The sequence below is a fragment of the Zootoca vivipara genome, chromosome 11 (assembly GCF_963506605.1).
Source record: "Zootoca vivipara chromosome 11, rZooViv1.1, whole genome shotgun sequence".
Lineage (NCBI taxonomy): Eukaryota > Metazoa > Chordata > Lepidosauria > Squamata > Lacertidae > Zootoca > Zootoca vivipara.
This window is the reverse complement of record NC_083286.1, coordinates 36,264,396-36,291,271: the sequence shown is the minus strand read 5'-3', so window position 1 is coordinate 36,291,271 and position 26,876 is coordinate 36,264,396. Positions and strand designations below refer to the sequence as shown.

The window sequence follows — 26,876 nt, the reverse complement described above, 5'->3', positions numbered from 1 at the left end:
ACTCTGGGGTTGTGGCGCTCATCTCGCGTTACTGGCCGAGGGAGCCGGCGTACAGCTTCCAGGTCATGTGGCCAGCATGACAAAGCCGCTTCTGGCAAACCAGAGCAGCACACGGAAACGCCGTTTACCTTCCCACTTGGAGCGGTACCTATTTATCTACTTGCACTTTGAGGTGCTTTCGAACTGCTAGGTTGGCAGAAGCTGGGACCGAGGAACGGGAGCTCACCCCGTCGCAGGGATTCGAACCGCCGACCTTCTGATCGGTGACGGTAAGCCCTAGGCTCTGTTGTTTAACCCACAGCGCTACCTGCGTCCCTCCAATTAGGCTATGGTACATCTCCTAGCACAACCTTGGCCAGGAGCTTAGTGAGTTTCGGAGACATACTCTCAAGGAGCCTCTTCAGCCCAGCTCTAGGGAAAGCATATCAAAAGAAGCATTCAATCTATTTTCCCAAAGACCTGTGAACAAAGAACTTGAACAAAACCTTGTGAAATATCCCTAGACATCTCAGCAGTCATGCATGAGGAAGATTTTAGTGAGGAAAACTCATTTTTTAAAACCAATGAAGCCAGATGTCCAAAGTATTTAAAAAAATGTTTATTTGAGAGAGGGAGGAAGAAAAACGAAGGCACCAAATCAAACATACTTGAAACAAAAGCAAGAATTTAGTTTAGATACATGTTAGCTTAGTTCAATTTAGTTTTGATATGGATTACCTGCTTGAGTAGTCTTGGGTTTAGGAGCATGCACAGAATTCTTTGCAGAGAAGATGGCTGGATAGTTCCAAAAGACAAAAACGAGGTGAAGCCTCACATATTTATGGGAGCCTGAGACTAGTACAAGCCAGTCTCTTAGTTGTCACTGTGGTGTTCTTTTGTCCAATCATTATATGTTACTTGTCTTTGTGGAATGCAGCAGTTATAGCAACAGTTATAGCAGTTAAGAGCAAAAATTGAGTAACTGAACAATTAACACATCTTGCTGCATCCTGTCCAGCAACCTGTTCTCAGAGTGGCCAACCAGATGCCTGTGATTCCCTGTAACTGGTATTTAGAGGCATTACAAAACCATCAGGCTTATGTAGCTACTGATAGCTCTATCCATTGTTGTTGATGTTTAGTCGTTTAGTCGTGTCCGACTCTTCGTGACCCCATGGACCAGAGCACGCCAGGCACTCCTGTCTTCCACTGCCTCCCGCAGTTTGGTCAAACTCATGTTCGTAGCTTCGAGAATACTGTCCAACCATCTCGTCCTCTGTTGTCCCCTTCTCCTAGTGCCCTCAATCTTTCCCAACATCAGGGTCTTTTCCAAGGATTCTTCTCTTCTCATGAGGTGGCCAAAGTATTGGAGCCTCAGCTTCACGATCTGTCCTTCCAGTGAGCAGCTCTACCCATGAATTTGTCTAATTCCCTTTTAAAGCCATTCAAGTTGGTAGCCATCTCTATATCTTTTGGGGAGTCAGTTCCACTAACTCAGCCATCTGAAGGACTACCTGCTTCAATCTGTTCTGACTCTCCCACCATTCTGCTTTATTGGATCACCTCAGCTTCTGGTAGTATTGAGGGGGCGGTCTTATTTTCTCCACATGATGCATAATTTTATAAACCTCTGTAATGTCCCCCTATATTTGCCCCCTCCCCCAAAGTCCCAAACACTGTAACTTTTCCTTATAGTGGAGTTTCTCCAGTCCCCTTGTTCCCTTTGGTTGCCCTCTTCTATACCTGTTCCAGCTCTACAATATTCCATAAACTGTACAGCTTATTCCAGATGTTTCCCACATATAAAACTTGTGACCCACTTGTAGCTGCTCGGTTATACACGGTGACCTGTTATAGCAGACACCAGAATAACAGGTCACTGTGAATTGTATCGTGAATTGATGATGATGTTAGTTCTGTCTTTATAAGGTCTCTCTAGTATGCACACAGAGCCTCTGGTCACACAACTGACACAATCAGGGCTTTTACATAATTTCCATAGCACCCAACCAAGCATATCAAACATGGCTTTCAATTTAGTTGTAGCTTGCTGTGTGGCACACAAGGCAGGTTTTGAAAAGTGGAAACCAAGAAAAAAAGGCCCACAGCTGTATCTAGTTATATACTTTCTTGGATTGTGGCCACTATCCGTAGACTTTATTGCTACATTCATAAAGGACTCACAGTAGAGAAGTTGACCCGCCACAGCAGTGACAAAGCGATCCGGATATAAAAAATACCAGCAAAGGTTTGTTTTCAGAGGTTTCAGTTTACTTCCAACAAGTTCCCAGACAAAATTTAATACTCCTAGATTTCGTCAGTACCGACAAACCATTCTCTTTAAAGTTTCCAATTTACATCACAAAACCAAAACACACCAACTATTACTGGGTGCTTCTTTAAACCAGTCCCAGGTCTAATTGTAACAATTTGTTGTTCTGGTAATTGACATATTTTTCCCACTGCAGCAGATCACAGAATTTATATACAGATTACAAAAAAACAACCCCGATCCAGCTCTAGTTGTGCATAGTTACATGTGACTAGTAGTGCCAGAATCTGGATTGAACGCACAGTCACACATCAGTTTTTAAGTAATGTATCAAGGTGACTTACAACATATGAAATAATGAAATCAATCCATAATGCAATAAAACCAATCCAAGTAATTTCTGCCTCTGTGTAACTACATATGACTAGAGCTGGGGGGGGGGGGGAGAAATGTGTGATACATTCTGTACACATTAACCCTCTTGCATTTTAGCTTGCCTTTTACAAAAATTTCCTACTTGAGTTTTAAAACTATACAGAGCAAACAATTAGGAAACATTTTTATTCTATGTCACTGAGTTAATACAATAAATATGTAGAACCTTTGAACTACCCAGACATGCAACATCAGAGGATCTGTGTGCATTTGTACAGAACCGTGACATTCATCAGGATGGCAAAGCATTGTTAGGAATTTACAAAATATACAGATATCCCTCAGATAATAGACTCCAATGCCAAAATTATAGCCAAGAGTACTGACATTCCAGTGTTGAAACTCTGTATTTTGATCTAGCCACAACTGGATACTACAAAATGACATAAATAATAGGTATTTAATTTTTAACCGACATATTTTAATTCTGGTGCTAAATATTTTAACATACAACAGCCTTTTGCCAAAAACTAAAAATCAGAAGTTGGGAGACAATTCTGAGATTCACTCTGCTACTTTTGATTTAACCTTGGTGGTTAATTTTCTAGATGATGATCTGTAAAATTGTACACATTAAAATCAACATATGTTTTCTTGAACCAAAACAGCTACAAGACTTATGCAAACTAGCCTTGCATTTATCTATTTCAAGTTTTATTTTGCTTTATCCCCTGAGGAAAAAATATTCAAGAACAATTTATTGATTTTTAAACTGCAAATAAAATTCATCCCCCCCACCCTAAATACAAGTTAAAGGATTAGCAACAAAAATGTTATAGGGCAGCTAAAGTAGGATGAAGGATTGAAATAAAATGTACATTAAAGAAAGCTAAGAACCCTTTTACTAATCAAGGACTAAATACATCAAATTCCTCACATCATCCAGGATATGACTTGCCCTTTGTGTTCGGTATAGAAAACTGTTTGCAAAATGTAATTCCCATATACCGTAGTCTATTTTCTAGTATTTGCTGTTGTGATTAAGCTGTCAAATTTATCCTGTTTATTCATCTAAGGTAAAGTTTGTAATTTGAGATATATGAATATACCCCAGACATAGCTTTTAGACCATGCTGTTTTACAACAGTGGGTCAGCTGAATAATACTTTCCCCAAATAAATATTGGGTCAGAGTGCGTTAAGATGAGGACCTATATCGCAACACCTTTATGCAGTATATAAGAATTAAGAGTCTTTAATGACAGCAGTTGAATGCTATTTGAAAAGTTAATCCAAGATATGTTCCAAGTTGCAATCCAATAATTCATATACTTCAGAATGTCAACGGGGTGGGGTGGGGTGGGGTGTTGACCTTAAAATGAGAGCTGATTACGACTCAGGATACCAAGATGAATTAAAAACAAAAAAACCTCTGTGTAACAAACGTAGCTGATTATTACTGCACTGAAAACTCATCCTCAATCGGCATTTTATAAAATGCATTTATTCAGATTAAAAATCACACATAAAGGCTGAAGTATGTTAAAAAGAATTCAAGTACATAATTAAATTCCATTTTTAAATGCCTGATTAGAGACTATGGTTGTTTTTAAAGATTTCAATAAGATACTGTATATTCAGATGTTTGTACAAGCAATAAACAGAGTGATTGACAAGGCTAAAGATTTAGTACCATTGTTAAACACAAGTGCACACTTAAAAAAATGGCAGACTCCTTAAGCACAACAAAAATTCCACTGCATTTTAACACAGGTCAAAAAGGACTAGCTATGGGAGTGTTCTAAATATTGGTTAATGGGTTCTCTTTAGCAGTATGTTTTCCAAAGACATGAATACTGAAATTAAAAATAGCATATATAATCACTCAGATTCCATGAAACGTAATTCTCACTGCCTGTTGCATCACATATTATTTTGGTGAGACTACCTGTGCTCCAAAATTTCTGTAGGAAGACCACACGCCATGAAAACAGATCCCAACAAATACTGTGACCATAGTGGTAGAGACAAATTCTGGACCAAAACACTAGCTCAGCATGGTCAAAACTGTTTCATGCAAACTCAGGTTTTTATCAAAAGACCTATTATCCTAAAAAAAGAAAGAAATTTACATTATCTATCATACTTATTTTAAGCTTACATTTGTCCTTCAACAGCTGCTGAAGCTATAAAGCAGCAGCCAAAATTTCATATTCAAGACCATCAGTTGCCCCATTCCTTACTTTAAGAAAATAGGGAAGCTAGTTATGAATAGAAGGAGTTAATCCAAAGTGCTCGTCTCAAGTCAAAATGAAAGTTTCCAGGGGCAGCTATTGACAAGAACCCCCCCACCTTTGCAAAAAAACAAAACATTAAGTTGACGCCAGAAGTTGCCATATCAATTTCAGATTCACTGTTTTAAATTTTCACCAAATATAGCGTGCCTCCAAAAAGATGAGGAATAATAGAACCATTTTAAGTTAAGAGTAGTAGCTAGGGAGTACCTTTGATTGAATAAATAAGTGTACAAAGTAATGGAACAAGGACCTTTTCCTGTTTTAGCCCATGCACAGCCGAAGAGACATACATGCTGTGTGCATTTTTAACACAAGTCTTTAGGGACTATAAGTGACTGAAAAAGAAAATACAGCTGAAAATGGTAGTGATTTTTTCATTTCTTTTCGCTATATTTGGTTACCCTTGAAAGCATTTTGAGCAGCACTAGTTGCTGCTGTTGACGCAGCATTGGCTGCAGCAGTTTGTACAGTTTTGTTGGACATCACCCCTGTTGCAAATTCTTGTTGGGCCTTCTCAAAACTTGCTCCAGTTGTGCGGTAGAGACCATGTACCTGTGGAAGAAGCCCAGAGTGAAATGATGAGGTGTGTTTTCCAAAAAGAAAAAATCTTGCCTACAGCACCTAGCAGAGTTTTAGGCACCAACATATTTGTAGCAAAAACAGCAATTCTGAAGATATTAAATCACTGGTTAAATTTCCCTTGCATGTCTTTGCTTCAAAGCCCTCCAGTGTACGTATTTGTTTCCTAGTGAGAAATAATTACATATACTACAACAAATGATTCAATATATTGCCCTTCTTTAATCCACACTAATAGGAATGTAAGGGCATAACTACATATTACCTGATCAAAATGGGAATGTCGCTAAAAGCAGCAATCCTCCTGCAAGCCCCCCAAGAACCCTGTAACATGTCACTTATTAAGGGTTGAGACACCCATCACATTGCATGCTTCCCTGCTTCCACTTCCCGTCAGTGGCTGCCATTGGCAAAGACTGTGAAGAGCATGATATGATATCACAGAAGGGATAAGTGATACTACAAATTATAAAGAACGTGAGATATGAATCCATTTTTGTGTTGCATGTAGTTAAAGTTCAGGAATTGGTGTGTATGCTACTTGTCAGTGTCCACATCGTAGACCTCTAAAGCACCAAGGACTTTTTCATGAATGCAAAACTTGATGCAGCTTTAAGCTATTATGGCTAGAAAGAAACTATTGACAAGCTATACAGCTTTTGATGAATTATAAAATAAGGGAAATATTTATGGTAGTTTTGCCTGTTTCACGTCTAACCATGCAGAGCCAAGATGATCAGATGAAAAATATAAGCAAAATAATTCCAAATGCAGCCATCAGTATTTCATTGTAATTGAAACATCTTGTTTGTAAGTGAATATTTTGATGAGGAGTAGAAGAATGTTCTTCTTTAACTAAGCTCACATTTAAGAAACAGATTACTCCTCTTATCCGCTTGTTTTGTTTTGTTTTTACAAAAACAAAACAAAATACAAAATTACTTCTAATAATCTGTAAGGATCTAGATAAAACTCAATGAAGGGCTGAGAAAAACTCACTAGACATATATTTTAAAAGACTATACAGTACTCCAATGAAAACAATAGAATGGGATTTAGTTGCTGCCTTCGTATCTGCTCCAAAGCCCTCCTATGTACATATTTAAATTTGTTACCTAATAAGAAACAGATTTCATATCCCCTTCCAGCAAATGGCTAAATATTTTGCCCTTCTTTAATACTCCATAATAAGTGTAATCTAAAGTAAGAGAGAAGGAAAACATTTCATTCCACCGGGGTTCTTGTTTTTTAAACCAACCCTCCTCTAGGCTATGTCAGCTTCTTGAAATATGTGACCTAATATTAACAGGCTATGATGAATGTATAGCAAGCAAAGATCAATCATAATTGTCTTAAATTGTTTTTATATGACAAATTACTTTAAAGATGCTGATGTAAGTAGATCCTACCTAGCTACATTCTTGAAAAGGTTTTCTATGAATTATTTTTATTGACCATGCTTATTGTATCATCTATGATTTGAACTCCACAGCAGGTATTCATAAGATATAAAGTGTGACCCCTAGTGGTTACAGAAAAACAACACCACACATGATTTCACAGATGGCTGGACAGTTCAGCCTGAGTGGAGAGCTCAAAACTCAACACTTGTGAGGAATACCATGGGTGATTTTTGACTGTTTAGTAGCCTCCATACATCTCTCTGGTATGCTTTGCTCACTCTAGTTCCTCCTCTAACATTCATGGCCACTACTTTTTATAGTTTCAAAATGAAATACCATGAGCTACTTGGGCATGCAAAGGCATACTGATGCATTTCTTCCATTGAAAAAGCTCCTGTGCTATTATTAACAATTTATGGCACATCAGAACAACGTGTGTGTTGTCATCTGTTTCAATAATTATAATACCCAAATATCCCTCATCTAACTTGCCTTATTTTCATCTCATCATTTCTTTCAATGTAGGTACTGAAAGACCTACATTGGCTCCCAGTACGTTTCCGAGCACAATTCAAAGTGTTGGTGCTGACCTTTAAAGCCCTAAATGGCCTTGGCCCAGTATATCTAAAGGAGCGTCCAGCGCCGAGGGCCTTCTGGTGGTTCCCTCACTGGGAGAAGTGAAGTTAAAGGGAACCAGGCAGAGGGCCTTCTTGGTGGTGGTGCCTGCCCTGTGGAATGCCCTCCCACCAGATGTCAAGGAAATAAAAAACTAGGAAAGTTTTTAATGTTTGATGTTTTATTCTGTTTTTAATCTGTTGGGAACCCATCCAAAGTGGCTGGGGAAACCCAGCCGGATGGGCAGGGTATTAATTAATTATTATATTTTCTGCAGCTTCTAAATGTTAATCCCCCCCCCCAAAAAACCCCAGCAACCTTCCCTAACCTTGTGCCTTCCAGATGTTTTGGACAACTACTTCCATCATATCTGACCACTGGCCATGCTGACTAGCACTGATGGGAGAGCACCAGACTGGGAAAACCTGGCCTACACTGACAGAACTTTATGTAGAATTAAAATGAAAGGCGCTGAAGCATAAATTTTACTGTTTGATATACCAGTATATTATCTGAGAGAAATCCCCAGGATCCTGATGTGCTCTTTTCACAAAAGCCATAAAAATAAGATGACTTCTACAGCTGGAAAAGAACAAGGGTGAGGGGTGAGGAGTGAGGAATCAAGCACATTCCAACTCAAATGAATTGGCAACAATTAAAATATCCAATTTCCTAATTTGATTCTGTGACATTTCTATCCATGACAATCTGCCCAAGTTAACATAAATTAAGAAAGAAGTTAGCAGACTCCTTTGATTAACATATGTGTGCAAACACAAAGCCTTCTATCAACAATATGGATTCAACACAGAAAACGTACCTTTTTAAACATTACTAGTGAGATGACAGCAGATGCTGTGAAAAGCGCTGCTATGATTATCATCATAATGCCTACTGGAATACTAAGATTGAGCCCAGTGAGGGATGAAATCCATCCACTAAAGACAAGAGAAAGGTAAATAATAAAAGAGAGGTAAATAACATACACATGCCCCAATATGATACATCTTGAAATACCATAGCTATTGTTTCTTTCACTAAAATCCTTACAGGAAATTACTGGAGTATTTGGGGAACCCAGCACAACTAAGGTTTTGAAAGCATTTTAGGTTGATTCTAGAAACAGTAAGGCAGTTCACTACTGAATTATCTTGAAATTCACTTTTCACTATTCCTTGAACAATCTTGTGGAACTACTGTTCTCTCTAATTATACAGAAAGTTTGGCAACCTTGATAAATACAGTATGATAAAGTTTCCTTCAAAATCTCTTCACACATTGCCTTTCAAGAACAGAAGTGTTGTTGTTTTTTAAGTTTTGTTTTGGCTGCTACCAAATAGGTCAAAACGAAACATCAGCAGGAAGCATCTAACAGATGCTAGGTGGAAACTTCAGCAGACAGTTGGACATTATAATTCGCTCAGCACAAACGTGTCCTAATGGACAAGTCCAGATACACTTTAACAACCTTAGTTTTTTGCACATAAACTGTGCCTCCTCAACCTCTCACCTGGTTATTGGCTGGGCTCTTGATGCCTCTGGCCACTTTGTTCTGAATTTGCAGTGAGGGCTCAGCAGGCAGGCATGTTATAACTCATCTACATACAACTGACAGACCAGTTGTGATGACAAAGTGCTTGGAATGCCCAGGAGCTAGGTGCATTGGGACTGGGATTTGAAACTCTGTTATACAATTCTTAAATTGTTTATTTAATTTATGAATTGTATACCATAAAACATTCTGAAGTGATTTAACAATAAAAGCACATATAAAAACAAGTTCAAGTTCAATGCATACACAGAATGGGAAAAAGTCTCCACTAAAAAGCCTTGTTAGATAAGGAAGATCTTAAATAGGTGTTGAATAGACAATAGAGATGGACCCTGTCAGACATGTAATGGGAAGATGTTCCAAAGGGTAGGTATTGCCCTACTGAAGGCCCAATTCCTATGTTATACAGAATGGACTACCTGATGATCTGTAGGAGGTATCTAACCTGCATAGGTATTTATACCAACCTCAAGGGTAAGCCACATAGAGCACATTGCCTGGAGATTACCAGCACGTAGATGACAGTGGTCCAACTATTCTGGCCGAGATACAGCTGTGACTAGGCATGTGGCTTAAGTGTCATCTACACACCATGGACATTTGGATGATACATCGTTGGTGCAAATCAGTTATGGACTTTTTTGGTACACAGTCGCTGGCTAGATGACCAATTGCTGCTGATTAACAATTGCATAATGGTTCTGCTTATCCTCCATAAAACTTTCAAATGCAAAATGTTCCTCTGTGCATTGTTGAACTTTGTGAAGGTGGCTTGTTATTGCACTCTCCACTGAATGATAAAATAAGCCACTTACCAATTGCCCCATCCTTGGAATCCTGCAGCCTGAAGTACATGCACAGCAAATTGACAAATGTACACAAAAAAGAAAACGAAGAATCTGAAAGAACTGTCACTCCTAAAAGAGGGAGGGGGGGAAATTGTCAGGTGTTTTCACAATATTTAAGAAACATTTCCAAAGTTTATGTTTAACATCTCTACCAGGAAAGCAAATCAATAGCAACAAACAAAACCATACATACTGTATATCTTTTACAAATAAACAATTTTTATGAGTACAGCTGATCTCCATGGGAACAGAGCTGCCTCCTATACCCCAACTATCAATATAATCCAATCAAACTACAATAATGTAAAACCACAAGCTTAGCAACAATTAAAGAAATGTCAAGTATGAGAAGCAATCCTCTCCCCACAACCCGCCCCCAAAGCAAATCTACTAACATTCTAGCAAGTGCTGTGAACTCTGGCTGCAACAAAAATGACCTTAGTGTTCTGCCTGATATATAATAAGAGTTTCTCCATCTCTTTTTAATTCCAATCTTTTCTTATTTGATGATATGGATAGTTAACTTATTTCAGGATTGTTAACTTGTTTTCTTGCACAGCTAGCGGGGGGGACTTGCTTTGTTGCTTTTAGCTTTAAGACTAAAAAGATTAATGTTTTGCCAACAAAACAAGGTGCAGGCACTGAGGCTGTATATACCATCTCCGTGGAAACTGGGTGCATGAAGAGGAAGTTTTAACAAGTAATAGTAGGGACTAGCACATAGCAAAGCAACTCTCTTCCAGGGAAGGGAGATAACAGATCAGAGTCCAATTATGGAGTTCTGAGGAAAGGAGATTAAAATGTGCAAAAGAAGAGTTTAGAAGTGTGAGCTGCCTAAACTCCAGAATTCGTAAGTGAGTGAGCTTGTGTTTCATTATGCTGGCAAAACAGCCTCTCCTTATCCCTGCCTAGTGCATTATATTAACTGCACCCACCCCACATTTTAAAATAGATGGCTTTTGAAAGCCTAATTCTGAGAACAGTAGACTCCAAAAAGCAAGCAGCTTGTCTAATTTAGTCTAAGAGACACAAAAAGAGTAAGCCTTGCTTATGAGAAACTGTTCATACTAAACCATGGTTTGACTTAGCATTGTGTGCTAACTGAACCACTATTTATGTTTTGGAATAAAACATGGACACATCTAGCTAACCTATCACACTAATTATAAGAAACAGCGGCTACGTTTGCAAGAGACTAATATATTTATCCATTTGCTAATCTATGCTTTGAGGCCAGTGCTGGATGATTAAAAAGCAGTTAAATTATGTAGTACCTTAATAGCATTAATTTCACAGTAGGTGGAAATTGTTACCTGAAGGCTCCATAAAGTGGTCTGTACCAGCAGACAAATGAACAAGGAGTAAAAAGCAAGAACCAGAGAATACTCAATCCGAAGTCAACTCCTCGAATGGGCTGTAGGCAAAACCAGGCCAGACATCCAAAGATGTTAAGAAACAGCGTCACTGCATGAACTATAGAAAACAGGCATGTTAAAATTGAATTGCCACAATTCTAAAAATATATAAAAACTTAATAGGCTACCTCTACTGATTTTATATCAGGATCTGATCACTGATCAGGGTGGATAATAATCAAATTCCAAACTTTTTCAAAGTGCTTACATTAAATAACCTCTTTTAAAAAAACCATGAAGAAATATTTCCCTTAAAACTGATTGTTGGACACCTTATAGGAACTCATCCCCAATGTAGTCTACAGAATGTGCAGATGGGGTATTGTTTTCTTGGTGAAGGGTTGTAGCTCAGTGGCATGGCATCTACTTTACATGCAGAAGGTCCCAGATTCAATCTGCGCCATCTCCAGGTATAGCAGGGAGAGACTGCTGTCTAGATCCCCGGAGACTCGCTGCCAATCAGTGTAGACAATGCTGAGCTAGATAGATAGATCAATCAATGGTCCAGCTTGGCATAACGTAGCTTTCTATATTCCTGGGCTGCACCCCAAGTGATTCATGGGGTAACCTTGATGGGTGGGAAAAAACTTTGAGAGGCAGCTACTGTAAAAGGGGAGCTGAAACGCTCTCATGTGAAACCTGAATACTGTGTGAAGTGCTTTGGAACTGAGCCACGGATTTAAAGTCTGCTTCTATAAAAGATCAAAATTAGCGGGGGGTGGGGGGTATCAAACTTGATCCTGGGTATGAAATAATAGGTAAGTGTGATATATATGCTACTGTGGTTGCCAACTGAACAACATGGCCAATTAATTTCCATCTCATGGAGGAACACTGTTTTTCTCAGTATCTGTCAGCCCCAGGTATGACTCTCTCTAAGGGTGGCAGGTACTATTTCCCCTTACTACCACATTCACTTCACCAGCTTTTAGTATATTATGGTTTTCTGTAGACTGGATTCAAATTCTTGTTCCCATAATAATGGTCAACACTGTTTCTTTCCTCCCTTACGTTTTTGCTTTAGCCACCCACAATCAGCCCTTGCATCTTGAAAGTTTTGTGCACATAGTCCTCAAGAAAGTGCTCTTAGTGTCCTTGAATGTGTAAAAAAAGCCAACCAGAAACCTTTCACTTCAGTGTTATTTCAGTGTCTTAAGCGGATGTGAATTAAGTGCAATTGGAGTGCTGCCTGTAATACCATTGGTTTTCGGCTATGATCCTAGGCAGTATAAATGCCTATCTGACTGCAAACCAATGTGTTTTAATTGTTACAACAACTAATTAGTATGCATTTTCAAGAAATGTAATTATTAGAATATTTAAATCTATCATTTAGATACAGTATTTTGCTTGATCCATCTTGATTTTTAAAAATGAAGTTTTCACCATTCTTTAAACCTAATGTAATTCCCCCCCGCCAGTTTTTATCAGCAGCAGGTATCCAATCAGATTAATCACAGTGAGATAATAATGTGAAGCGAATGCCACAGGACACCATCTTTCCCTGGCCTGGTATTTTTTAAAATGTATTGCCAGATTTTCAAGCAAATGTATGGTAACAAAGAATCACCATAGCATTTCTTGTTTAAATAGCTGACACTTCTACAATAATTACCGGGTACACAGATTTTTGCAGATACTATTTAATTATCTGAGAGTCAGACCGGTAAATACATACAGGAACACTACTGTATCCTATAATTAGTTATACTGGAACACTGCTCAACTCATTTGCAAGTTCTTATAAATTAGAAGTGTAACCATGTACACTTATCCCAACTACATTATTGGTGCATAAGTCTGGAAAGCAAAATTGTCAGTGTTACTTAGTGCCACCTCAAGGTGTTGGAGGCTTTCAGTTCTAAACATATTTACTAGCAGCAAATTGCACCGCTTCCAGTGACATTTCAAATATCTGTTTAGGCTCACAGTGTAACAGTGTAACAGTCTAATCCCAGGGACTGCTGTACAAACCAAACAAAATTGGATTTAACAGTTCCCACACAAATATCATACCTCCATTACCAACCTAATGATGCAGTGTTGGCGATTGCTGCTTGCAATTGCACTGTGCTGCCTTGGCACTCAAGAACACCATGGAAAATGTTAACACAGGAGCCAATGGGCACCTGAGGTGAGAATTTAACCAGGGTGGCTTGGTAGTAAGAAGACAGGCAGGCTTAGCTAGCAGAGTCTGTTCCACTTGCTGAAGGCATATTAAGTGGACTCAAAGGTGAGCAGGTTACTAGGGCCACATTTTTAAATAGTGTTACCTTTTTAGAGAAACTCTTAAAACAGGCATCCCCAAACTTTGGCTCTCCAGATGTTTTGGACTACAATTCCCATCTTCCCCAACCACTGGTCCTGTTAGCTAGGGATCATAGTAGGCCAAAACATCTGGAGGGCCGCAGTTTGGGGATGCCTGTCTTAAAACAACATATTCCACCAAATTGGAAGTAAGAAAAACAGCCAACAGGGAATTAATCTATCTTCCCTATCACCCAGTTCCTTCTACTCAGGATGTTGCCATACCACTGAAGTTTGAAGGAGAGAGGTAATGAAACAAGCTATATCCTTTCGTCTTGCTAACCAAGCTCCAACTGACATAAAAAAACTTTCCGGTATCGATAACTGTAAATTATTGGTTGATCATCTTCTAAAAGTTAAAGAGTGCCAACACAGAAGTGTACTTGTAAGAGAAGTTATTCTGGAATTGGGAAAGGAAGTCTGAATTAGGAGTGCATGGAGTGGTGTGTATATGTGTGCATTAGGTACAACATACCAAAATGAGGAAAATGTGATTTGAGATATATCCACATCATATAGATGCCAGGCATATTTTTGCAGCTTACTAAACACAACTGTGTCAGGCTATGCAGGTTGTTAAACTTCCAAAGAAAACTGCCGAAAACATGGGTCTCTATATATTGTAAGTCATTGGTGCCCTTTTTATTACAGTAATATTTTCAAGGAGAGAAACAGCTCCGAAGTGATTTGCCAAACATTTATGACAGGGGTTGGAATCCTGAGGCGCTCCAAGTGTTATTTGGCAATTCACATCATCTCTGACCACTGGCTACGCTTTCTGAGATTTACAAGGGTTTCAGCAACAACATCTGGAAGGCCACAAGTCCACCATCCCTGATATATAACCTCAAATGCCTACACTTGGTAGTAATGATGCAAACAGTATGTAAATTGAGTACTGAAATTATAAAGCTCAATCCCATTCTTGCTTAGCTGGAAGCAAGCCCCAATGATCTGAATGGAACCAGCTCTCAAGAAGACATGCACAGGATTGTGTTGTCATTGTATACACATATTCTATAAATCTTACTTACACATCCACAAGTAGTACATAATCTTTACTGTCTTCTGGAATTCTACAGGAATGTCTACGGAGAAATCCTGGTAAAAACAGGGTCCCACTGGGAAATTCCCAGGTAGTGGAGGCCAATTGTTCTTTCTTCCTGGAAGAGCAAAAGGTAAATATTTTGCTAAATATTAAGGGTCACTTCCAACAATTTTTAAAATAACAGTTGAAGAAAGAGCTGTGGATCTTCTGTCACATGCCACACACACACACTTTCCTACAGAGATATAACAACTGCAGCAGTTAAGATCTCAATCCCGAATCCAAGCAGTAGTGATAGCTTCATTCACTTCCACTTGACGCTGCTAACAAGGAATTAAACAGACTTTAAAATAGTGAAAACAAAATTTAGTGCTGACACATCCTACTTTATCAGCACTAATACAGAACATGTGAAAACAAAGTCCAGCTGCTTACTGAATATACAAATAATAAGGTTTCACATGTAAGAACCTGAATTTTACTTAAAAAATAAAAACCCCGTCTCTCCATGAAGTGATGGATGCACTTTCATATTAAATGAAATGTGCTTATCAGACTGCAATCCTATACAAACTTTGCAAGGGAGCAAGTGCCACTAAACACAAAATGACTTGTATCTGAGTAATCATGCACAGAATCAGAGTTTCTCTACTTAGAGGTTGCTATTTGTCCGCTAATCTTGTTTACAAGGAAAGTTATCATTGATTTTAAGGGGTTTTCTATGCAAGTAAATGCTGTACTGAGTAGATTTTTAAGGTTATCATCTCTCTGGCAACTACTTCTATCTCCTTCAGCAGACCAGCATTACACTTCAGCTTAATTTAAAACAGATAATAAAGGACAGTAATGACCCAATAAAAACCAAAATCTGTATTTCTCGTTTAAATCTCCAAGCATACATAAAACTGCAGTAATTAAATTTTGTCATTTTTGTTTTAAGAGACAATTGGCAGGAACTTCAGAGCTCCAGAAACTGCATTTAAACTAACTCTAAGCACTGAATTAAATGGTTTCCATAGGCACAACATTTTGAGAGCTGCAGCGTGTTGAGCTATGTTTAAGGCCTACCTCCCTGCTGGTTGAGACTCTGTATCTCTCTTTCCCTGCGATCTAGTTCAGCTGCTTTTCTTTCTAATTCTTCTTGACGCTTAAGGAGTTCAGCCTGGGCCAAGGCATGTTCCTGATGGGGGAAATTTCAGATATAAGGAAGTAGCACCATAATAAATATATATAAATCCCCATTTTGATGTTGTCATCAATAATATTAAATATACCTTTGCAATCTGTGTGTAAGCAGGTGGTTCCTCAGTTGGTTTCATTATAGCTGGCTGCGTACTGGGCACATTGGGAACTTTGACATTTCCTGGTGGTGGCTAGGAAAGGAAAAGAACAGAACAACTTTAGAGTGGCTCTTGGATACTTTCAGAAAATATCTTACATACTAATTACAGAGGCATTCAAGATGTACAACAGCCCTTCTAATTAGTTGACTGGTCAACTCTCTACATTTCCTAAAGTTTAGATATAAGTAGAAAAGTTGCAACATACAAATGATATCTTTCCATATCACTATACATTGCCAAACCATATACTGTTTGTGTATTTATTTTACTTCAATGTAAATCATTTGATATGATTATTATTGTACTTACTGTGCTTTTATATATATTTAGTTAAAACTGCTTTGAAGTCTTCAAATAGTAAGTGGCTTATAAATGGATATACTACTACTATACTACTACGGTATCAATAATAATAACAACAGAGACCCTAAGTACTTCGTCTGCATTTAAAATGGCTACTGATATGCAAGGTATGTAAAATGTTGTATTACTTTATAGTTAGAATAATAGAATCACAGATTTGTAGAGTTGGAAGGGACCACAAGGATCATCTAGTCCAAATCCCTGCCATGATGGAATACTTTGCCCAATATGGGGCTCAAACCCACAACCCTGAGATTAAGATTCTCATGCTCTACTGGGCATCAGGTTGCTTGCATTTGATGACCTGTAAGCAAATGCAGAAAATGTACTACTGCTGCTTAATCTTTGAAATGTTAATCTTTGTCTATATTTGCATTACAAATATGTTTACATGTTATTATATGTGGAATTGTTTTATTTGAAACTTTTAATTGTCTTTTTTACACTTTTCTTGTGTTATTATTTATAACTGTTTGATTTATTTTATAATTGTATATTTTATTGTTGTAACTCACCCTGGGACTTTATACTAAAGGGCAAGCAATCTATCTAATAAAATAAACAAGTTAAATAAATAGCCTGCAACAAACAGGAACTGTACTCGACTTCAATATACTGTATTAAGTAGTTTACAAATTTTATATATTCACAGCCAAAGAGCACTGCATGAGAAAAGTTACCTCAAATGCTAAATTGGTTGGAACAGCCCTTCCATGAGTGGAAGAGGTTTTCTGCCAACACGGGGCCATCTTTGTTTTGGTTTCTAACACATTCTAAATTGAAGCCATTATTACAAGTCCTACTCCTACGTAGTTAGGTTCAGTATGTCATCAACAAACAAGAGACAAGACATCAGTAAGGTGAACAGTTCACTATTATCTTCTTCTGCCTGAATCTATTCCTTTAAACCATGGGTAGGCAAACTAAGGCCCAGGGGCCGGATTGGCCCAATCGCCTTCTCAATCCGGCCCATGGACGGTCCAGGAATCAGCGTGTTTTTACATGAGTAGAATGTGTCCCTTTTATTTAAAATGCATCTCTGGGTTATTTGTGGGGCCTGCCTGGTGTTTTTACATGAGTAGAATGTGTGCTTTTATTGAAAATGCATCTCTGGGTTATTTGTGGGGCACAGGAATTCGTTCTTTTTTTTCCTTTTCCAAAATATAGTCCGGCCCCCCACAAGGTCTGAGGGACAGTGGACTGGCTCCCTGCTGAAAAAGTTTGCTGACCCCTGCTTTAAACAATGAAGTATAATATCAAGTATAACAGCAAAATGTTTCAGGCACTGAACATCTAATACTGAACACAGACTAAAAGACAATGACTTAGATGCAAGAGATATTAAGTTTCATAGCCTGTTCTGTAGTATTTACTTAAAATAGCTCAGCATAGAAATTCCATGAACAATCAAGATCTTTTGGTTGCATTAATTAGCATGGTAAAGATATCACAATTCTGCTTTTCGTTTACTGCACTCTTCCTCATGCTTCTAAAGGGTTCTATTTAAACTCAGGCTACAGAAATAAACTTCTAACTACTAACCATTACATAGCTGTTGAGAAAATGAAATATACTTCTCTCAGAGTGCCACAATAATATATACCTTGATGGTCAGTTATTACTTGTGTTGCAGCAGCACAGAGACCCTCCACAGGATCAAAAAGCACATACCGTATTTTTCTGTGTATAAGACTAGGGTTTCCCCACAAAAAAATTAGGTTTAAAATTGGGGCTCGTCTTATACATGGGTAGTGTGGAGAGGTGTGTTCTTAATTTGGAGTCCCCCAAAATAGGGGGTGTCTTATACATGGGGGTGCCATAGATGGAAAAATATGGTAATATAGATTGAAATTGTCCTTGCCATATAATGTTTACATTGCACCAAGTTATTGGGGTGGGAGGAGAACCACAGGACTTTGAAATTAAATGTAGCCAATTTTAAAAATGTTAGAAGCTTGCTGTTGGATACAATCTTCTTTTAAGAACAAAGCATTTCCTCAATTTCTCCAACCAACCAACCTTATGGCTGTTACACAAGTAACCAAAATTTGGAGAAATATGTAGGATGCTTGAGAGTGATATAGTGGTATAAAAGGAAAGACAGCAATCACGTAGTTAGGTCTAGAAAACGATGTAAAATACTTTACATCGGGCAATCCAGAAGATAGGAGACCTCTACTGCATCTTAGGTGTCTGGCAAAAGCCATTTCCAAAGTTCAGAGGTGAGCTCAGATCTATGAGAAACCAAACCACCACCACTCCCACAATGATGATGAAAGAGGAAGCAGGCTTGTGGGAACTCCCGAGGTTTGCAAAACTGCAATAATAATTAGGAAAACCTGTTTGGGGGAGGGGAAAGAGTCTCCAAAACCAGCCTGATGATGATTAAGCAAACTCAGTGGCCACAGAATTCTGACCAATTGTTGATGGTTGAGATGGGGTGGAGTAAGCAAAAAATGTGCTGGGAAAGGAAATAAAATGGAGTATACTCGATGGAGCAGGCCTGGCTAGCATACCGAACCGAAGTTTTTATTACAGGTCTCACCTGTCATTACAAGATTACCCCTAGTTCAGATTTTGAAGTTTATAATCAGTACTAAAGGTTAAGATATAAAGTTTTCTTTCTGTCTTTCTTTTGTGTGTGTTTGTTTTGTTTTCTCCTTTTTCTATTTTTATTTAGATTAGTTTGGCTTTTATTATATTGTAAGTTGAAAAGTTTCAATAAAAATATTATAGCGAAAAAGAACTATCCAACACATCATAATTCTAAAGAAAAGAAGCTTATAATATTAAGCAACTTTAAGTAATGTTTCTGCATTTGTGCTGTAGGTAACAAATCTCATATTTTCTGGCAGCTCTATCCTACTTAGAAACAAGTTCCTCCAAGATCAATGGGATTTACTTCCAGGTACATGCATACAGAATTGCAACTCACCTGTTATTTTTACAGTAATGATTCTAACTGACAAACTTAAGACTAGGGCAGGAAGCCAAACAGCCAACGGGGCTTCTGCGGCTTCTAATTGGCTGCAGGAGCTTCCTGCAGCCAATCAGAAGCCACGCTTTGGTTTCTGAATGTTTTGGAAGTCGAATGGACTTCCGTAACGGATTCCGTTTGACTTCCAAAGTACGACTGTATAACAAAACTGAATACTCAACAACAGATTCCTCCAGGGCAGACTTAAGCGTATCTACTCAGAAGACTGATATATTGAATCCAATGGGACTTACTCCCAGGTAAGAGGAGTTGGGATTAGAGCTTGGGTCAGTAAATAAGGGATCCATATTTGTTGGATTTCTTATTAGCTGCCAACGCAACAGATCCATTATAAGGCATGAGGAAAGAAATGCCTGATAACACTCATCTCTATGCCATTTTAAGAGAGAATTTATTATGTAGGTCAGGATCTAAAGAGCTCTGCATTCACTCCCAAGCCTTTCTGCTTGCACCTCTATGGCTTTCATGAATTAGTCTTCTGACCACAGCTCCAACAGTCCACCAAATGCTCTCCTGAAGTCCCCCCTCTTCAGTAAAGGACTTAAGTGAAAATAAACATCTCAGAAGTCCTGCTGTACAGTCCTTTGGCTCCCGGACTTGCACCTTTCTTAGGGCAGGTTTACTTACACACACATAGAAGCTGACACTTTAAAAAAATCTGATCTCTGACCCAGGACAGGACTGTAATAACATAATAAAAATTGTGAAAGGGAATAGAATATTTTAAGAATAGCAATGTTAAGATGCCTCTTCTAGTCATTAGCTTTTCATGAATGACTAGAAGAGGCACCTTAACATCATGAATGAAAAGGTACTTCTTCACAATCACTCAGCTGCCGACGGAACTGAACATTCTCTCATTTAATTTCCCTTTCCACTGACATAGAATTTGGTTTATCTCCGGTCCCTATTCCATTCCCACAAACACAGTTTCTCGGCAGACTGCACCAATAAATCACACAGGAGGGAGAAGTTCTGGCTTACATCTCACACCCACCTCTTAGAAACATCAGCTGAATATAAATGAAATGGGACATTCCCCAAAGAGCCAGCAGCCTACAGGGCATCAAGCAGCTACAAGTAAGTTATTTAGATACAGTGAGTGATGAAAATTCTTACAGCTGTTTCAGTCTCTTTGCCTTTACCTTTTTATGTGCTCTTAAAAGCATTTTCTGACTCATTTAATCTTTGGTGCACATTTAGCCACATTATGTGCCAAGGTATGTAGAAGAACATATCACTTTAAAAAGAACAGGGGACATCCCCCTACACACCACAGCACAATAGAGGGCAGAGCATGCGCATTTTTGCTCTCACATACACACACCAACCACTCCGCAATTTCTAAAGATCAATGACCATGATCAATCATCACTGGAGTGCCAGCCATGTTAATTCTTCCCTTCTTTTGTCTCAGTGCACCAGTTTGGGCTTCAATCCCACCAGCCCTCAATCTCCTCAGTTCACTTAAGAGAAAATTGATACTTGAAGAATGCCATAATTTTTAAGAATGGGATCATTACAGGCGCCTTCAACAGGCTACTATAAAAATGACTGGTCATAACATACACAAGCTTAATTTGTAAGTTTATAAAGAAACTGAAGTGTCACATAGATTTCCACATGAAAAATGTTTATTTGATATTAAGAAGGATGCTTACTGTTCTTGAATCTGAGAAAGGGTTGTACTCATCTAATCCTGGAGGAACATTTCTCGTCACTTGTGTAACTGAAGGATCCTAAACAGAGAGAGAAGTAGGTTACAGAAAGCACTGTGCACTGCATGTGCTAATACCAATCCCAGCCCATCTACATTTAAGATAATAACCTTCTAACCCAAGTTTGTAGCTGTTGTCCAAAATAAATTACTGCTTTCCTAGAGCTCACAACACAGCTATCTAAACTGAAATAGACTAATTAGAGAGATCCCCTCTGCATTCCTTTTATTTAGATGAAGTTGCAGACTTCCAACATTCCATCTTTGAGCACAATCTTAAAACAAGCAGCATAAGACAAGCGAAAGGAAGAATTACTTCTGGTTCACTAGCTTTCTAATCACCCTGATTCCCTTTATGTTTGCTCTGTAGTTAAGTCCCACCAAATGCCAAGGAGTGTACATGGCAGTGTTAAATAAACTACCTATTAAGAGTTATATATCAATTCCTACAACAGAGATATTTTTGATACATTGGTTTAAAAAATAACAGTGCTAGAAGCTTGTAACAAATGTTAGTAATAAACAGAAAAATATTTATTTGTCCAATATAACATTTTCACTTTTAGACCTGCCTTTATTTGATGTAGAAATAGAAACTCATTCATGTTTTCATTCTTCCTATTCTGTAGGTCACCTCATTTCACCCTGATCTTCTTACAAATCTAGATTAACATGATTTGTGAGATGCCCCATCTGTCACACAGCTGATTTATGAGGAATGCTGCTCCTCCTGAGCATATAAATGAGAGCTCAATTTTCAGCTGCACACTGTCACTGAGAAACTGAAAATATAAAACACATATCCAATGAAGTTTTGGAGGCAATGAATAAGCATATTTTCTCCTGCCAAAGCACAATAGCCATCTTCTCCTGCCTGTCACAATAGCCATCATTACACTGTGCAAAATATGAAATGTAGGAGACAGCACAATGTTATCTTCAAACAGTATAGGGCATGAATCCGTCAAATTCCAAGAATGTATACAGATCAGAGTTTTTAGCACTCAACCACTGGGGACCCATACACACGGAAGCAGAGCACATATACTGTACTTCAAAGCCATTTTTAGTGACACCCCATATAGTCCACTGCAGGCTAAAAAAAAATTGGGGTGAGATATGTGGACCTGGCTCAGAGGAAGAATACCTAAATGTGCATATCACTGTGCAAACTTCTCCCTCCTTTTAACCCCATAATCTGAAGTTTTGGGAAAGCAGCACAAGGACTGGGAGTGGGATGTCAATTGCTGAGGGCTGTCAAAAAAGGTGTTGAGGGCTACATGCAGCTCTTGGGCTGTAAGTTAGACCACCCTGGCCTAACCCAAGCCCACCAGATGAAGCATGCTTGGCCACTACTACAGTATCTGCTTTCAGTGTTCTCTGGCAGCCACCAGTGTTCGAAACTCCCATTGTTCTAGGCGCATTTTGTGACAGGGAATTACATTAGCACGAGCAGTTTCTGAGCTATGGGCCCTGTACTGTGCCTAAGGTTTCAGATTAAAACTGCAGAGTGGAAGAAAATGAGGAGACCCTTTTCTGCCTCCCCACTTCCAGCTAATCTCTGAAAACTGGAGAAGAGACCCTCTGAAGAATGTAAGGGGGGTGGGCAGGGGAAGGACTAGACCATGTGAAAAATGAACATAATATATTAGCTGCAGTTCATTCATTTTCAGCTTTGTATTATCATTATAAAAAAGTGCACCTAGATGTTCTGTTGTTGCACCCATAACCTAGGTTTAAGGTGCCATTTAGCTCCTAGCTTTCCTACCGTGTTTCCCCCTTTTTAAGGCGTAGTCATAAAATAAGCCATAGCAGCATTTCTAAGCATTTGAGAAATATAAACCGTACCCCGAAAATAAGCCATAGTGATAGGCGCTGTGCGGAAGAGAGCACTGAGCTCCCCGAGTCAGCAGCAGCAACGCCGGCCGCAGCAGTGTTTGCTGAGTCCTTTCTTGCTTTTGGGACTTGGTTACTGTGCTGGCTTGGGATGGTGTGTGTGCAATTGCTGTTGCTGCTTCGTGTTTTTCAGCTGGATTCTCTGGGTTCTAAGCACTTTCCCCCGTTTGTTTGCGAAGCAGCACTCGGCTGCAGCCCCTGCCTCTCCCGGCGGCTGCAGGAGGCTGCAGTTGATCGCTATCTCCTTTTCCATTTCTTTTGTCTTTGAGCACCCGGCCCCGCCCCCTCTCCCCTTCGTGGAATGAAGAACGGAGTTTTAGCAGCATTTCCTCATTATAAAAAAAAGGTCAGGAACTTTTACTTTAACCTCAAAAATGGGATATTTCCTCTCTCTAAAAACAACTCTGACCTGAACACCAATAAAACGGGGGTAGATCACCTCCAGTTTATAAATCCGCAAGTAGATCGCAGTCTCCTGGAAGTTGGGCTCTATACTTTGGCTGATTGCAAGCCTTTGCATCTTTAATAAACAAAAACCATGCGCCTCTCAGTCTTAATTTTCCTTTAATTCATCCCCCTATACCCTCCTCCAACCATTGCCTCCTTCCATTCCTTACCCCCCTCCCTCTCTCCCCACTTCCCTCACTCCTGTGCGATCTCATTTAGTCATATACTTGCTTTTTCTGTTGTGTTGTCTATTTTATATTTAATATTATTACCCTTTATGATGTTATTTTTTCCCTTGCGATAATTATTTATTTTTTATCTTTAACTAACTTTCATTTCCATATTTTTCCATATATAACTCAACACTTTCCCATTCCTTCTTAACTCTTTGGATAGAGTGCCCCCCATTATTGTTGTTAATTTTACAATTCCTGGATTTTTTATGGAACCGAACAGCTCGGGTGCTTCAGAATGTGCCTTCTGTTGCTACAGGGCTATGGGGCTTCACTATTTGACCCCCCCCCCAGGTTGGGATTTTTAAAGTAGTTCTGTGGGTCCCAGGGCGCAGAATCACCCCCGATCCTTTCCTTTGTCTAAACAGACCTCTTCCCCCCTGACTTTGGAAGGCTGTGCTTCAAGGGTGATACCAGGGTTTTTTTAAGACCTGCGCCTCTTAAGGATTGTTATGGTCCATAACTTCCATTGCTTTCTACAGGGTTGGGGGTTTAAAGCACTGCCACCTCCACCCCACCCTGCAGGCGCTCAGAACTGGCAGCGCCAACAACGCGCCCAGCAGTGCGCAGAAGAGAGCACTGAGCGTCCTGAGCCAGTGGGTCCCAGTTGTACCAGCACTTTTTTAAAAAAAAGACACCCCCTGAAAATAAGCCACTGTGTGGTTTTTTTGAGGGAAAAAAGTTATAAGACGGTGTCTTAAAAAAGGGGAAACACGGTATTTCAGTTTCTAACACTGTGTGCAGCACACATACAACCCCACCAGTTTTGACATTTAGAGGGAAGACATAGTGAATGTCATCTCTCCACACAGAGAGATGCATCTGTGACAGAGATGAGGTAAATTCAACTCCTCCCCCCACTGCCAATTCAGTCTTTAGAAGTTCCTTCTATTAGCAATTTTCCATCCACCCAAGGGTTGCAGCAATTGCCAAATTAGCCAAGTACAGTACAACAACTTCACCAACTTATTACCAAACTTAAAACGATGGAGAGACCTGGTCTGAATAAAGACATTGGATTCTTATCTCATTATACATGATAAAGCTATCTTTAGCCATCTCACCCCTTGCTTTTTCCTGTAAGACCAATTGCAGTCGTTAACAGTCGTCAACAGGTTTACCACACCTATCAGTCAATCACCCATTCATACCACCCTTCTGAGTAATACCCCTCCCCACCCTCTCACTATATATAAGGGTCTGGTGACTTCTGTTTCAGTGTATCTGAAGAAGTGTGCATGCACACGAAAGCTCATACCAATGACAAACTTAGTTGGTCTCTAAGGTGCTGCTGCAAGGAATTTTCAAATTTTGTTTTGACTATCTACCTGTAACTAGAACTTCACCAAGGACACCCAGTGAGTTTCATTAACCTGAATTTCCTACCTTTGAGCACAAAACATTTGCCACTACCCCACACTGCCTTCTTATGGCAGTGGTGTTCAAAACATCTGCCAGTTTTTTTTTGGGGGGGGGGACCTGAAACATGCCACACATACTAGAATATTTTTAAACACTCTAATATACCCATTGTTTGTGCAAGAAAAGAACCTCTGGAAAATCTTATACTGTGCTAAATAAGAGATCTTCAAGCTTCTTGTGAAATTCTTGTGGCTTTCCTCTGCAAAGTGCTTTGCAAAGCCACCTTTGGGTGAAAGCAAGGAAGCTTTTAAACTCATCTAGTTTTGGTTGGCAGAAATACCTATAACACTGACTTAGGACTGCTTCACCATGCAAGGAAAAAAGAGGCACGAGTGATACATGCTTCCCTTCCATGCTTCCTGGTATTGTGTATAACAACTCCTTGTGAAATAACATGAACCAGCTGCACTCATGCATTCTCTACTACTGCTTCCTTATAGCGTGCAAAATGGCTCCTAGACACTTCCAATTGCATATTCTAAGGACTTCAAGAGCTACCCGAACAGGAAGGGTTTTGACATTGATTACAGTCACCATGAAAACATAGCAGTCTTCAGCATTATTTTTAGAGTACAAAAACAAAAGATTTTCTTACGCTGGTTTTGATGCTTTGGAATTCGGCCAGAACTCTGAAGATGCATTTCAACACAGAAGTGATCCATTCGTGAATTATTGTTCTCTTGAAATTAACACAAAGCCCAAAAACTACTACTTTCAAATAATCTGAAAAACATGTCCCATCCTCTCCTCCTACTTCTTTAAAAATCTGCAATAATGAATTTAAAGAACACAGAAGTACATTCTACACACAAAAATTGGAAGCAAGTCCCAGTGCAACTCTGAAGTAACAGAACTGTCTGCATATTGTAACACTAACCCAGATGTGTAGGAATCAAGATCTACAGCTGCTGGTACTTAAAGTTTTTAGTGCCAGCCAAGCACTAGGTGCTATTTACACTGCAAAAGACCATGTGGATTGCCAGCTCTTCAGTGCAGTCCCATCCCAGGAAGCTTCCTTTGGAAGCTTCAATTCTTTTTCACATTCCATCTTGTAATTAACTTGACTTCTGCACTAACTTGCAATTCAATTAGTTTTATCTGCTAGAAATAAGGAGCCTGCATTAAGCGTTTCATTCAAAGCCAAACCTGACATGGCAGGCTAGCTTAGAAAGTTGAATAGACATTATAGCTTACACTGGGGATTCTAATTTCCACTGTACTCTATTCTTACATGGCAAGTGAAACAGGGCAGCATTACCTGAAAGAAGACTGCATTAGTCCCCATTTTATGGGGGGGGGGGGACCGTGCATTTTTGCAAAATACTCAGAGGTGCAGAGGGCATCCACCCAGATTAGTTCACCTGGGCTGTCAGTGAGGGAGCTGCTATTACACACCACACAAATACACCACACATCCTTCCACAGCTCTTACATACAAGATAAGGAAGAGCCAGGAAGGAGAATTGATATCCAGAATGTGTCATTTCCCCACAATGCAGTGCAATTAGCAGCTGTTCCTTTTCCCCATTCTGACATCTCATCTAAAGTCTTCAAGATGGGGAAATGAAAGAACTGTAACCTGCAGTTATATATCCTTAGCATCACATTCTCCTTCCTTGTTTACCAGAGACAGTCAGTGCAAGAACAGTCTGCCAGCTAGCTTTGCTCCATTAGCCAAGGCAACTGCAGTGCAGCTGGCTGGACTATTTCTTGGCAAACCATAGGTTGTTGTTTCTTCTTCTAGTTTCAAGGCAAACCAACTCATGGT

At 39.2% G+C, this 26,876-nt stretch overlaps 1 protein-coding gene across 2 annotated transcripts in view; it reads right to left on the bottom strand.

Moving 5' to 3' along the window:
• Positions 1–576: 576 nt before the first annotated feature.
• Positions 577–26,876, bottom strand: part of SCAMP1 (secretory carrier membrane protein 1) — a 34,818-nt gene continuing 8,518 nt past the window's right edge. Inside the window, exons 2-10 of one of the 2 annotated variants that reach the window (XM_060280246.1) lie at positions 21,683–21,892; positions 21,055–21,132; positions 15,964–16,062; positions 15,758–15,869; positions 14,676–14,804; positions 11,233–11,392; positions 9,887–9,988; positions 8,340–8,457; positions 577–5,474 (exon numbers count right to left, since the gene is read on the bottom strand). In XM_060280246.1, coding sequence (XP_060136229.1) covers positions 5,310–5,474; positions 8,340–8,457; positions 9,887–9,988; positions 11,233–11,392; positions 14,676–14,804; positions 15,758–15,869; positions 15,964–16,062; positions 21,055–21,132; positions 21,683–21,715 — 996 coding nt within the window. In that variant the 5' untranslated portion in view covers positions 21,716–21,892 and the 3' untranslated portion in view covers positions 577–5,309. The remainder of the gene's footprint in view (positions 5,475–8,339; positions 8,458–9,886; positions 9,989–11,232; positions 11,393–14,675; positions 14,805–15,757; positions 15,870–15,963; positions 16,063–21,054; positions 21,133–21,682; positions 21,893–26,876) is intronic. The other variant, XM_035099897.2, reaches the window with a different exon arrangement.